We start from the raw sequence: 12,713 nt of genomic DNA, 5'->3' as shown, positions 1-12,713 counted from the left end.
TACCAGTCAGTTGTTTCAAAAGGCAACCTAACCCTCAATAAAAACGCTTTCTTTAAAAAAAAAATCTCAGATTTGTAGGAATCAGGGACAGATTTAAAAGTTGTGAAACACAAACCCTTGAGGCCTGGAGTTGGAGAAACCTGCTCTCATTGGGTTTATTGACACTGGATGTTTATACCTAAAAGTCAGATTTCCCAGGCTTAATGTGAGAACTTAACTTGAGCCAGTACAAAGAGTCGGCTGTTGACATGTGAATATGATAATACTGCTCCACTCCCTGTAGTCTCAAAGCTAATTACTGCTGTAAACTTCAGTGATTAAATCAACTCCGGCAGGAATGATTCATGAACTTCTAAAATCCTTTCACACAATAAAAGTTCTGCTGACGATTGATTTTTACAAAACTGAACACAAATGGCAGTTCCAACATATGAAGGCACATGAAATAAAAAAATATATATATGGCAAACAGCAACAGTAAAACTGCTGGGTTAGGTAGCATAACATAATGACTTTAAGATAGAAGACGTGAAACTAGCTGTATTTATTTTGCTAAGAAGTTCTACTATCAGCAGCAAACTAATTAAAGCAACATATCTCTACGCTGTTCGACCTGCTTGTGCAAAAACTCTTGTATTTATTTACCTATTTATTTATATGCACATAGTCTCTTACTTAAGAAACCTGTGTATCCACGGAGACGACAGTGCTACACTGTGGATTAAAATGAGTTGAAACTGAGAAACATAATCCTGTAATTTAGCTTCGCCCGTCTTAATTCCAACTCTGATGAGGTTTTGTGTCCCTGCTTCACCACAGCATGATGTCTTTCACATTACGCTTCCTGGTAAATACTTTTAAGACGAAAATATCTCTAAACAATGCCTGGAACGGTTCATGTCCGGGCAACATTTTGTTGATTGTTGTTTCAAAGTGAAGGATTTTGTCAGGAGACCCACTGAGAAGGATATAATAATAATGTATAGCATTCATGCATCTATCCCTGCTTGTCCATGCATGTTCCTGTCTGCAGCAGTCGTTGGCTGGGAGACGGAAACATAACGTAGCTCCAGTTTTGAGGAGGTTTTCTCCGTTACGGCGTCGCCTTCTCATTCCCCACCTTTTGTTTCCTCTTTTCACATGTGGGATGTGGATCCTGAGTCACATGCTCTTACTTCGGCATGGATCTTTATTCAACTTTATTTACATCTACCAAGCCAATAACATGTTCAAGAACGAGTGTTCTAACTCACAGCCAGACGTTGGCAGAATTTATTGGGATTACTAATTCAAACAGCAATGGATTAAGGCGTTAGGTTTGGAATTTTGCCTGTCGTCTCTTTTAGAAATGTAAATGCATTATAGAGGCACAAATGAGAAAGTTATCTTCCTGAGAAATATTTATGGCATTACTCATGTCAACCGTGCAAGAGAAGTTGCAGAATCACATCTAAGAGTTTCCCACAAACCTCAGGCAGAATACCCTTTGAACTAATAACCTCTGTCTGGTTTTGTTTTTTGGACAGCTTACATAGTCTGGTTGAACTGGTTACATGTGAGCATTTCTGTAAATCACTTCTACAATTTTCTGTTCTTTGGACATACACGGTGTCCATCTCAAACCCTATTTCTACAGTTGTAATAAAAAAGTGGAGCTTAATTCACCACAATAAAGAACACTGACGCTTAGACTAGAGCAGAGCACAACACAACACTGGATGCACAAATAAATTTTAAATGAATCTGATAAACACAAAAAAGAAACAACTGCATAGTTCATTAAATAAAAAAAAACCTTTATCCTGGAATAATATAACCTTACTTTATCTGAATTGAGCAAGTCTTAAGAAAGCAAAGCCTAGAGTAGCCCAGCCTAGTAAGGCAGGATTGTGGAACAGAAGTGCTCAGAGATATTTATGGAACTGGAATGGTGACAACAACTATTTAGTCTTTGCGCTGGCGGCCATTTAGGACTCAGACAATGAAGTCACAATGCAGACACTAACAGTGTCTTTCAATTGATGATGCAAAATGTCCATCGTTTTTTTTTATACAACTACATTAGAAACACAATCACTCCATTTAAAAAATACACACATTCTTGTTTGTTTTATTATGTCCGCAAGTTATTACTTAAAAAAATAATTCAAAGAAAGTTTAGTCAAACAATTTTTATATACCCTAAATTTCCATTTCAATTTCCACAAGATTCTAACAAAAGTTTCACAAAAGAACATTAAAAAAAACATTGCGTCACATCCTCATCCGGTGGGAGAACAACAGGAAAGAGGCGTTTTGGGCTCCAATTGGCTAACTGGATGTTACAGCGTTTCTGATTGGATGAAACTTTGCCGCTTCTGCAGTTCTATTTTGAACATAAATACGAGCAGCCACAAGCTTTCTCAGAGAACAGGGGGCTGTCAGAGAGATAACACTGTGTCGTTCATCTCTCTGGCACAGGTAGTAATTATGTGGCTCTAGATATTTTTTACAAGGCCGAATGAACGTTTTTGTCTGCGCGGAGCCACCGGGTCACCTACCACCGGTGTTTCGGAGACGCATTTTTGAAAATGTGTTCTTAAATTCACGCTAGCTGGCTGGTTAGCTTCCGGGATAGCGTGTACTTAGGAGTGTTTTTACTCATTGGCATCGTCTGGTCTCAAAGCTCAGGCTAAAATTTACCCCCAAACTGTTATCTCCGGGATTTATCCAGGTTAAGAAGCAGGGAAGATGGAGCCCCGTTTCGGCAGTGCTAACCCGCAAAGCGTCGCTTTCAAAAGCAGGCCCGATGGGATCCCCGGGCTTTCCTCGCTTAATCTGCCCGACGTCAGCGGAAGGAGTTCGCACTGCAGGAATCTGTTCTCCCCCGGACCAGCGACTGTGTTGTCTCCGGTCACCAATTTGGCTCTGGACATGAACAATTTAGCAGGCCTTGGAAGGTACCATTTATTTATTTATTTATTTTATATAGTTACAAAATCATTTTAAAAAAATATGCAGAATATAGATTTGTCTTTGTTTGACTCCCTCACACTCTCAGCCAATCTGATACCCCGAAAAGGAGAAAGCATCCCCCCCTGGAGAAGGTTCCATCTTTCGCCTCAGACGTCTCATCTGATGCTGGTGAGCTTTTTTTATTGATAGTATTAGATCTTATGCCTCGGGGTCTGATGTTAATTCATTGCTGCTAATTTCATCCCCTTGCTTCATGAACAGCAGCTCATTTTATGTTGCGTTTTTGAGCTTTCTGAATAAATTTGAGATTCCCATCTTCCCAGGCCTTGGCTTAGATCTTCCTAGTCCTGTGGATGGGGAAGTGGAAGACGCGTAAGTTTCTTTTTTTTTGTTTTTGTTTTTTTCCTGTCCTCCTGTCTGTCCTAATCAGTAGTCTGTTACTGCTTCCCCCCCCCTCCCTCCCCCCACTTCTCTAACCATGTGCTTGGGTTCAGTTTAGCAAAGCTTAATTTTTAATTTATAGGATTATTGTTCCACTAATCTGACTGCAGTTGGAGTCTTGTCGGCATAGCAACTTTATTTTCAGAGATAAAATAAATCGGAATCACCAAATTTTTTCTCACCTTGACTGGGTCTGTCTTAAATATATATATAAATTTTTCTATATAAAAAATGAGTGTTTTTTTGTTCATAGATGATCAAAACACTAACGACTAACGGCATGTGTCTATGAGAATATAACTCATAAGAGTGGAAATGACTTCTTTTGTTTTTTTATTTTGGCAGTAGTACCTTTGAAGATTTTTTACCATTAACTCAAACATGTCTATTTTTTTATCTCCAGATTTTAATTCAACTCTTGCATGATAAAAAAACGTTGTGATTCCTAAATTTTAGTGTATTGAATTTTTTTATTTCTTTTGACCAGAGAAGCTGATTTTAAATTTTTTTTTAATCTTCTGTAGTTTTATTTCTGGTAGACAAAACGTCCTGACAGTGGTCGATTCTTATAATTCTTGATGACACATTGTTGGTATTTGGCAAAAAGCCATATTTGGACTGTATTATCGGTGCGTAAACCCAAACACGGCTCTCTGTGGCGCGTGTCTGCTTCATTGTTATCTCGAGCAGTTGGCTGATCTTGGGTGGCCTCCTGACTCTGTTTGAGACATCTGCTGCTCTCTGATGGAAGTTCTTCACAGCAGCTAAGAGGCTGGGTGCTAAAGGCCTCATTGACCTCCTTTCCCAGCTGTTGGGTTGGTAGGAAACCTCCAGGATTGGGGAGGAGGGTGTTCTCTGCTCTAATGTTTGAACGGGGTGTCCAAAGTGTGATTCTGAAAGGATTTTGTTTGGCCTCTCACCGCAGGACAAGAATGACTTAAAAAAAAATTAAACTTTGGTCCACAAATTAAACAATTTAAGCAGCGGTATGTAATGTTTATTAAAAAAAAAAAACATTTGTTAAAATTATGTTGTGACAGTTTTAGACAAATAATCTGAATAAAATCAAGCTCCTCTCCACCTTCTCCCTGTGCTCCAAGTATTAGCTTCAGAAATACACCGCTCAGTTAGAAACAACCAATCAGAGTTCAGGGGAGGGTCTTGATGCTGTCAATGACTCTGGTGCTCCCACTTGCTCTCTATGTAGCAGCTGGTTCACCACGAATGCTAAAGCTAGTTAGCGTAGCCAGCACTGATGACTGTAAGGCCATGTTTGCTTTTCCACCATTAGCACATCTGGTTGGAGTCGTGTTGCTGCCCCCCACATTCAGGAGGATGATTGGCAGTGCCAAGACCCTCCTCCTGACTGATTAGTTGTTTTTGACTGTGAACTCTGCATTTTTACAGAATGCAATAGTAGCACTGAAATTTTTTTATTTTTATTTTCTTCACATATTTCACACCATACTCTCGCAACATGGTGACAGTTTTAATAAAAATGAAATGTGGAAAAAACCTTTTAAAGGCAATTAATTGCCTAATTAATTGCAATTCCCAGGCCTTGGCTTGGGGGCATTCCCAAGCCAAGGGAAGGCCCTTATAGATATGGCCTTCCAAACCATATGAATATGGTTTATCCATAAAGCCCATGGTTTATCCAAACCATAAAGCCCTCCTTTATGGTTTGAATTTTTTATAAACTGCTAAACGGTTCCTTTAAACCAGCATTAAACCCATCTGTTTAGAGTTGCTTTTGAACCATAATAACATTGACTAACACATTTGATGTGTGTTGATGGTTTTTGATGATGGCACTTGACAAAATATGTATGTTTCTCAAATTGGTGGCTGCAGGATGGGTTTTTTATTACCGTTTTAGTGTGCTTAAAAAAACTAGATTTAACAATATGCGGATTAAAAAAAATTTAACATCTAGAATAAAATTTTTTAAAATGAACCTTTATGGTCTGCCAGTAGTTTAATTTCTCCAGTTCTGGCAGTAGGGCATTAGGTTTGAGCACCGCTGTGTTGGAGAGCCGACACCCATCCCCGTTGGGTTTTGGCACACTCTTCAGCCGTGGTGTTTCAGTAAGTGAATGAAAGAAGAGGGGGTGTTTGTCTGTTTTTTTTTTTTTTTTTTTGCGTCTGTGCTACAGAAATGAGGGCGACCCCTATAGAACAACTGCTTTCCCGTCCTCTAGAGCTGGATGAATGGGACACGCTCCCCCCATCAGCTAACAAAGAGCTCCTCCAGCTACAGGCTGAGCAGCACTGGCAGCTGCTAGATTAGCTGATCTCTGCATCACTTCTCCTGCTCCCCCCTCCAAAACCCTCTCCTCTCTCTCAGCTGCACTCTTGGCTCTCAGCTCTGCTTGTTTAGCATACAGGTGGGCATTATTCCAACACAAAGCACCACCTCTTACCTCTATGATTCACTCAACTTCCTCAAATCTCCCCGACGCTTCAGAGGTTGAGCAGGTGTGGTGGTCCTTTTGATCGGCGGCAACCAATCCAGACGCAGGATTTCCTTTTTAATTACAGCGGAAAATCTTGTTGAACGCCTGACGGTTTTCTTTTTGTGTTGCTGCAGATTTGAAAAATCCATTCAGCAGTCACGGCGAGTTTTCAACGAGTAAGTTTTTGTGTTTGTTTCAGTCATGTGTTTGTTTATTGCAATTTTGAATGGGTGCAAGATCTGATTTTCCATTTTTTGTTTTTCTTTAAAAACCAAAATCAAATTTTTTTTTCTCCGCCCATCCAGCCCGAATTACAAATAGGACTGTTCCAGAAATTGTGATGAATAATAATTAAAAAAAAATCTAAAATATGACAACCAAAAACGATAAAAGAGAAATGAGGAAAACATGCAACAGAAACTGTAAATAAAATGGATTTTGTCTCTAAACAAAATCCCTTCAAAAAAATATTAAGAATGGAAATTGAGCTAATTTTAATTTATTCATGCTAAATGACTAGTAGTTTATTGCAAAAGCCTTGGTCATGTATAACAAAGTCTTAGGATTTTTCAGGCTTGTTTCCCTGCTGAATTGCATCAATTAAATTAAGTAAATTAAGCCATTTACAGTAAATTTGGAGCTATATGGGGTATCTACATGTAAAAGTAGGGAATTGTTGACTAAATATGATCTGTATTAATTCAAATTCCATTTTTTCCCCTTTATAGGAAGATGCCAATTAGAAGAATCAACTCATTGCCAGTAAGTTTCTTTTTTTTTCCATCACTGTGTATTTTGACTAATTTCTCTTGCATTGCTATTAAATGAAATGTTAATATCTAAAACAATAAAGATTTTAATTTATTTATGTAAGATAAAATGAAAAGATATAACAGTAAAGCAGAACAATACTTTAAAGGGGCAGTATTATGTAAAATTGACAGCATGTTCTAAAAACATACCTGGAATGTTGCTTTGTTTCATGCATGTTTGAGAAATAATTTGATCTCGCATGGCAACCATTCAGCTGTTCAAATCGGCTGGTTGGACCTTCACAGTGTGACGTCGCCACTCGGCTCCTTCAGATTAGCAAGCAGCAATTGGCAAACACCTGGTTAAACTGAGCATGTAAAGTTTTTATAGAAGTGTTGCATGTTATTGTTTCCATCCTGAAATTTCACTCGCGCAAACAGTGCTGGACGATTCTTTTACATGCCATCCAGAACTGTGGTAGAACAGTTTCATTAACAAAATAATTAGTTTGGGGTTGGGGTTAGTTTTGTTTTCAAGCTCAATGTTTATTTTGCAATTATTAAAGTTTTTTTTCTGAATCAAAACACCAAATTCTGCCGCACATCTAGGATGTGTTCACTGCAGCCTGAAGTGACCCAATTCCGATTTTTTTTGCCGGGCCGTTCACACTGCCAGTAAATGCGACCTGTATGCGTTCTGCAGTGTAAACGGGCAAACGACCTGAAAGTGTCCCGCATGCGCACTAGAGGGCGCAATAGCGTCAGCGTTCTCACAGTTCTGCCAACCGCCATAAAAAGAAGAAGAGCTCAGTGTTTGCGGAAGTAAACATGGAGGCTAACGGTGGAGCTTATCTTACATATTTGAAGTTGTTGTCCGGCCGGAGCAGCATATTAACAACTTAATCCTCATATAGTCCGTCATGGTTGTTGTTTTTCTTCCCGCTTGCGCGTATCAGGACGCAGAATAGTGAGATTTGTTGAGAATCAGTGACGTTCAGTTCGGATGAATGCGACCTGAACGTTAGGTCGCATTTGAATCGGATACGTATCGGATATGGGTCACATTCGAAAAAGAATCCGACCTGTGCTGTTCACACTGCCATGTAAAGATCGGATACAGGTCGCATTACATCAAAAAAATCGGAATTGGGTCACTTCAGGCTGCAGTGTGAACGCACCCCTACATATTAAAGTTGTCAGAGTCAAGCTAGCATAACTAACCTACTTCCCTCTCCCTCGCTATTTTTTAATTCAATCTTTTTCCTGACCTTGTTATCTAGTTGCTGGAGTTGGTAGCAAAGCACTGTGTCCCTTTTTCATTTGTCACACGTAACACTAAGATTTAGCGTGTTGTGCTGACAACATGACGGCTAAAACTAATTGTAGCCGTCACTGCAGAGCAGTTTTATGCTAGGGGGGCGTTGCGTTGCAGCATGTCTGTAGAAACTACTTAACAAAGCACTGATAAAAGTGACAAAGGATTAATGGAAGCCATGTTGTGATGACTTCCTGAAGGTGGAGTTTCAGAAAGAACAGGAGCTTCTTAAAGAAACGGTCCCACTGTCAAGGCATTAAATTAGGAAGTCAAAATTTCTTTGAAGTCATATTTGATATGTATAGCATTTTTATAAAAACTAAAGATAACATAGTTACTTGATTGGAACAATAAAGCGGCTCTATGTGTTTGGGAAACGCATAATACTGCCCATTTAAGTGGGGTTTCCATCAGTGTTTGGCTAACTGGTTCCCATTACAGCCCCAGCTCCTTGGCTTCAGTCCGGCTCTGAAAGGACAGGAGACGGATTCCAATCGCTACGGAATATTTGGCCAGCAGCCTCAACAAATGAAGCCCTCCGTCTCTCAGTTTGACAACAAGGAGAACATGCCAGAGGTCGGTGGATCATTTCTCCCTCCAAAGCATCTAGAAATACTGTTACCATGGCGATAGCATTGCATCTTTCAGGTTAAATTTGACTCCATTTCATTTAGAATCTCCAAAGTCATTGTTTAAATCTTCTCTGCTTCAAGTGGATTAATGTGGATAAAGACTATAATACCCAGGCTATTAGCTGAAACACATGGATATCGCTGTGAATAGAACTCGCTTCTCTTTTACAGATGCCTTTGGTAGATATTCCTCAAATTTAAAATGTGTTATTCTTTTCTCTCCTCTTGTTTTTTTTTTTTTACTCTTAGGAGTTCTTTGAATTCAAGAAACCATCCAAGCCCGCGTCTCGGTGTCGCGGGCGCTCCTTCAACGGAGGACATTTAAAGGACGCCTTCGCCGCCCGTCCTAGCTCTGCTCCAGCTCTCATGGTGAGAAAATGTTCGAAGAATCCGTCCACGTTTGTTCTGGAGCTTTTAGAAAGAAACAATTTGTCGTCTTTTTTGTTTCTCATTCGCAGATCTCTTCTCCTCCGCCGATCCAGCAGCTTGAATACGATTCAAGCCCCATTTTCCTGAGGCGCTCCTCCCTGACCTCCTCTCTGAACGACGACGAAGACGACGGCTTTTTGGACGTACTCGATGACGACATGGTGGTAAGATGCCGTTCAAACGTAAATGCATTTAGATTTTTTTCTCTTTTTATGAAATGAATAAGGATTTCATGAAGGGTTTCTTGCAGGATGACTCTGGGATGCCAACAGGAATGGCGAGCTTGCTCACTGCACCGCTTATGGCTGACAATACAGGAGAGGACTCTGTAAGTTATTAAAATATGCACCAGTGTCGACAAAGAGATGTGAAATGAAGACTGGTTTTTGGAAATGATCCGTTTCTCCCTAGCCCATCGTCCGGTGTCGGCCACGGAACCTGTTTCGCTCTCCCTCCATGCCCAGCCCGGTGTCCCGCCCCGCCATGAAGCGTCCCGACTGCCCTGCAGATGAAAACACTCCTGTGAGGGTGAAGAGGCGGCGGAGCGTCGCAGGAACACCTTTCACCAAGCTGGACCAAAGTCCAGAATCTCCAAGAAAGGTGAGTCGCTGTGCCTAAAGGGGAAGAACCGTAAACTATGAAAAACCTTTCAAGTTTTTCATAGTTTCTATAGTTTCCCGATGCCCACCATATGCAAGAACTTTAGTTGCTCGCAAGTTATTCTGAGCTTCAGCAGAATTTGAGTGTAAAAATGTTTAATGTATTCTGTCCTGGTGCTGTAAAGATGTTTTGGGTAACATTTTTCAGTCTGTTTTCTATTGATGTTAGCAAATGCTATGATGTCACCACATTTGCTGTGGAACTGTTAAACAAGGTCATGACTTCCAGCTAATTTAGTTTTGTGAATCCTCCACTTTCCTCACTGTAATTTTTGTAGTTCAGTTGTGCTGAAGTTGCAAGTGGACAAGTCACAATGTTTGGTTCAGTGTGTAATAATCCACAGCATCAGAGCCTCTTCAAAGTGTTCTGGCTGAGTTTTATTTTTCGGAGTAATGTACCCAAATCCTTTTCCATTCTACTTCCAGAATTGTTCGCTGCTCCAGCGGTCCAAGTCCTTCTGTCACACAGAGATCGAGAAGCTTCTGGACAAGTCGGACGGCTCCAGTGAGCTGATCGGAGACTTCACTAAGGTTAGAGACTGAAGCCCCTCTGCTCTCGTTGTTGTTTAAAGAAGGAAACAACTTTTCCAATCCAATTACTTTTTGTCTTTTTAAGCCTTTCGTTCTTCCAACGGTGGATGGAAAACATCAAGACCTCAAGTACATTACCTCAGAAATGGTGAGTACTCTCATCCTGCCTAACATCTCCATGTACTCGTTGCATGGATACATTTTGTTTTCATAACTTTATTGGCCTTTCTGTCGACTTGTAGATGGTGGCAGCTCTCACCGGCCAGTTTGATCACCTCGTAGATCAGGTCATCGTCATAGACTGCCGCTACCCCTACGAGTTTGAAGGTGGACACATCAAAGTAAGTCAACCCATTGAACAGAATAAATAAATGAACTTTCTCTTCAGTTTTAACCTGATGAGGTAGAAACATGTATAAAGGTGATTTCTTTGCATTCTGAGCTGTCCCTGTTCCGTCTCAGGGGGCTTTGAACCTCCACCAAGAAGACCAAGTGGAGGATTTCCTCCTCAAGACCCCCATCATCCCCTCCTGCCCAGAGAAGCGAGTCGTCATCGTCTTCCACTGCGAGTTCTCGTCGGAGCGCGGCCCTCGAATGTGCCGCTTCGTCAGGGAACGGGACCGCGCCGTCAACGTGTATCCCAATCTCCACTACCCCGAACTTTACATCCTCAAGGGCGGATACAAAGACTTCTTCCCTTTTTTCCAGGTAGTTCAGCTACAGATTCTCTTCATGCTGATGACATGGAGTTCTAGGCCAAAACATTTCCTGATTCTTCATTCCTGTAGTCTCAACTTAATGTATTTAAAATTAAGGTCTTACAATGTTTTTATCAAAGGGTAAAAAAAGCTCACCGTTTAATGTTTCAAGGTCTTAAATTTTGTCTTTACGACTGGTTTAATCTTGTTTATATATTTTTTTTCTCATGAGAATTTAATGTCGGGTAAAAGTTTAGGTTTCACTCTTACATCTTCATTTTGTTCAAGACGGCTAACGCTAACTAGCTTTTTTTGTGTGTCCATGGCTTATCGCCAGTTACCTGGACAAAGTTTGTATTTTTATCATAATTTACAACAGCCGTACTTATCAATTTTACTTAGCGGTACGTTCAGAGGTTAAAGCTGAGGTGTGTGTTTGTTTAAATGTGTGTTCTTGTCCCGGCAAGACCCAGTGTGAGCCCCAGTCCTACCGGCCGATGCACCACGAAGACTTCAAGGACGACCTGAGGAAATGCCGCCTGAAAAGTCGAACCTGGGCCGGAGAGCGCAGCAAGCGGGACATGTACTGCCGCCTGAAGAAATGGTGACGAGCGCCTCCTCTCATCCTCCATCCCAACCTGCCTCTTAGTATAAATGGACTCAGCAGGACCTCCCCATGCAGCCCACCGCCTCAGCCCACCCACTAGAAAGGCCTTTTTTGGATAACACCAACAGAAAGGGGCTTTTTCTTTTATTTCCCCCAATTTGTTTTTTTAATTTTTAGCAAATCCACCAAGTTTTGTTTACGTATTTATGCTACATTTCCAGATGGGGAAAGACTTGAAAGGAAAGAAGCTTCCTCCTTCACAAAATGCTGAAGTTCTGCAAAGTGACTGTTTTAAGAAAACCACTTGGACCTATAGCCCATGTTTACCTGTTGTTGTTTTTCTTTTTCTTTTCATGTACATGTATAGAAAAATTTGATTGATCTGAAGCACAAATCAGTTACTTTGCAATAATACAACTGAACCAAATGATAAATCACGTCTTTTATTATTTTCTGTCATTTTAAGCACTTAATTTAACACCATGAGGTGCGTTTTTTTATACTCCTTTGTAATGCACATTGTTTTTATGGTTTGGCCCTGTTTTTCTTTTCTTTTTTTCTTTTTTTTCATATTGTCATTGTAGCATCTTGTCCAGAATTTCCAAAAATGCTAATTGGATTTTGTAATGGCATGCAAAAAAGATGAAGTCAGATATTTTCTCTCCTCTCCTTCCTGACCAATTGCAATACTTGTTCATTTTTCTCAGTGAAAATACCAAAGCAAACCAAACTACCTGTTTTACTGCACTGTTCAAGTTTTTTCTTATGCTGCAGGTCGGCAAGGTGAAAAGATCTTTGATTTGTATCTTTTTTTTTTTTTTTCTTCTTTTTTTTTTTGTCTTTGCTGTGACTCCTCAATTTTCAAAGATAAAACGGTCTTGCCCCGTTTCTGAACCTGTGAGTGTCAGTCGGGTGGCTTCAGTATTTTGGTGCAGGCTTGTGGTGGAGCTGCTGAAATAAAGATCCTATATGAATTCAGATGGGTTGTATTGAAGCCTTTCTGTAAAATGTGGAAACGGGACTTGATATTCACAACTCTGGTTAGGTCTCATGCATTCTAGGATATCGGCTTTTTAAATTTTTATTTCATTAATGCATCATAATTTTAAAGATGGACTAGTTTTTTTTTTTTCTTTAATTTCCCCCTTTTGTTTTAAGCAATTCATATTAAAGTGATAAATTTTTTTTGGTATTTTATCCCCCAACCTGGCTGCTCAGTGGCGCAGTTGGTAGAGCTG

The 12,713-nt window shown here is 40.3% G+C and overlaps 1 protein-coding gene across 2 annotated transcripts; it reads left to right on the top strand.

Moving 5' to 3' along the window:
• Positions 1-2,315: 2,315 nt before the first annotated feature.
• Positions 2,316-12,453, top strand: cdc25b (cell division cycle 25B). Of its 2 annotated transcripts, XM_081603278.1 has the most exons (16): positions 2,316-2,460; positions 2,714-2,939; positions 3,041-3,123; positions 3,279-3,327; positions 5,987-6,028; positions 6,581-6,614; positions 8,361-8,495; positions 8,801-8,920; positions 9,010-9,144; positions 9,231-9,308; positions 9,392-9,580; positions 10,066-10,170; positions 10,256-10,318; positions 10,413-10,511; positions 10,633-10,878; positions 11,336-12,453. In XM_081603278.1, exons 2-16 carry the CDS (start codon positions 2,731-2,733, stop codon positions 11,474-11,476), a joined length of 1,728 nt encoding a protein of 575 aa, XP_081459404.1. In that variant the 5' UTR covers positions 2,316-2,460; positions 2,714-2,730; the 3' UTR covers positions 11,477-12,453. The 2 variants fall into 2 exon arrangements, with proteins under 2 accessions (XP_081459404.1, XP_081459403.1); XM_081603277.1 differs by having other exon boundaries at positions 2,336-2,939.
• The last annotated feature ends 260 nt before the right edge of the window (positions 12,454-12,713 follow it).

Source organism: Poecilia reticulata, chromosome 22 (assembly GCF_904066995.2).
Source record: "Poecilia reticulata chromosome 22, P_reticulata-male-v2, whole genome shotgun sequence".
NCBI classification, from domain to species: domain Eukaryota; kingdom Metazoa; phylum Chordata; class Actinopteri; order Cyprinodontiformes; family Poeciliidae; genus Poecilia; species Poecilia reticulata.
This window is presented reverse-complemented; position numbering and strand designations above follow the sequence as displayed.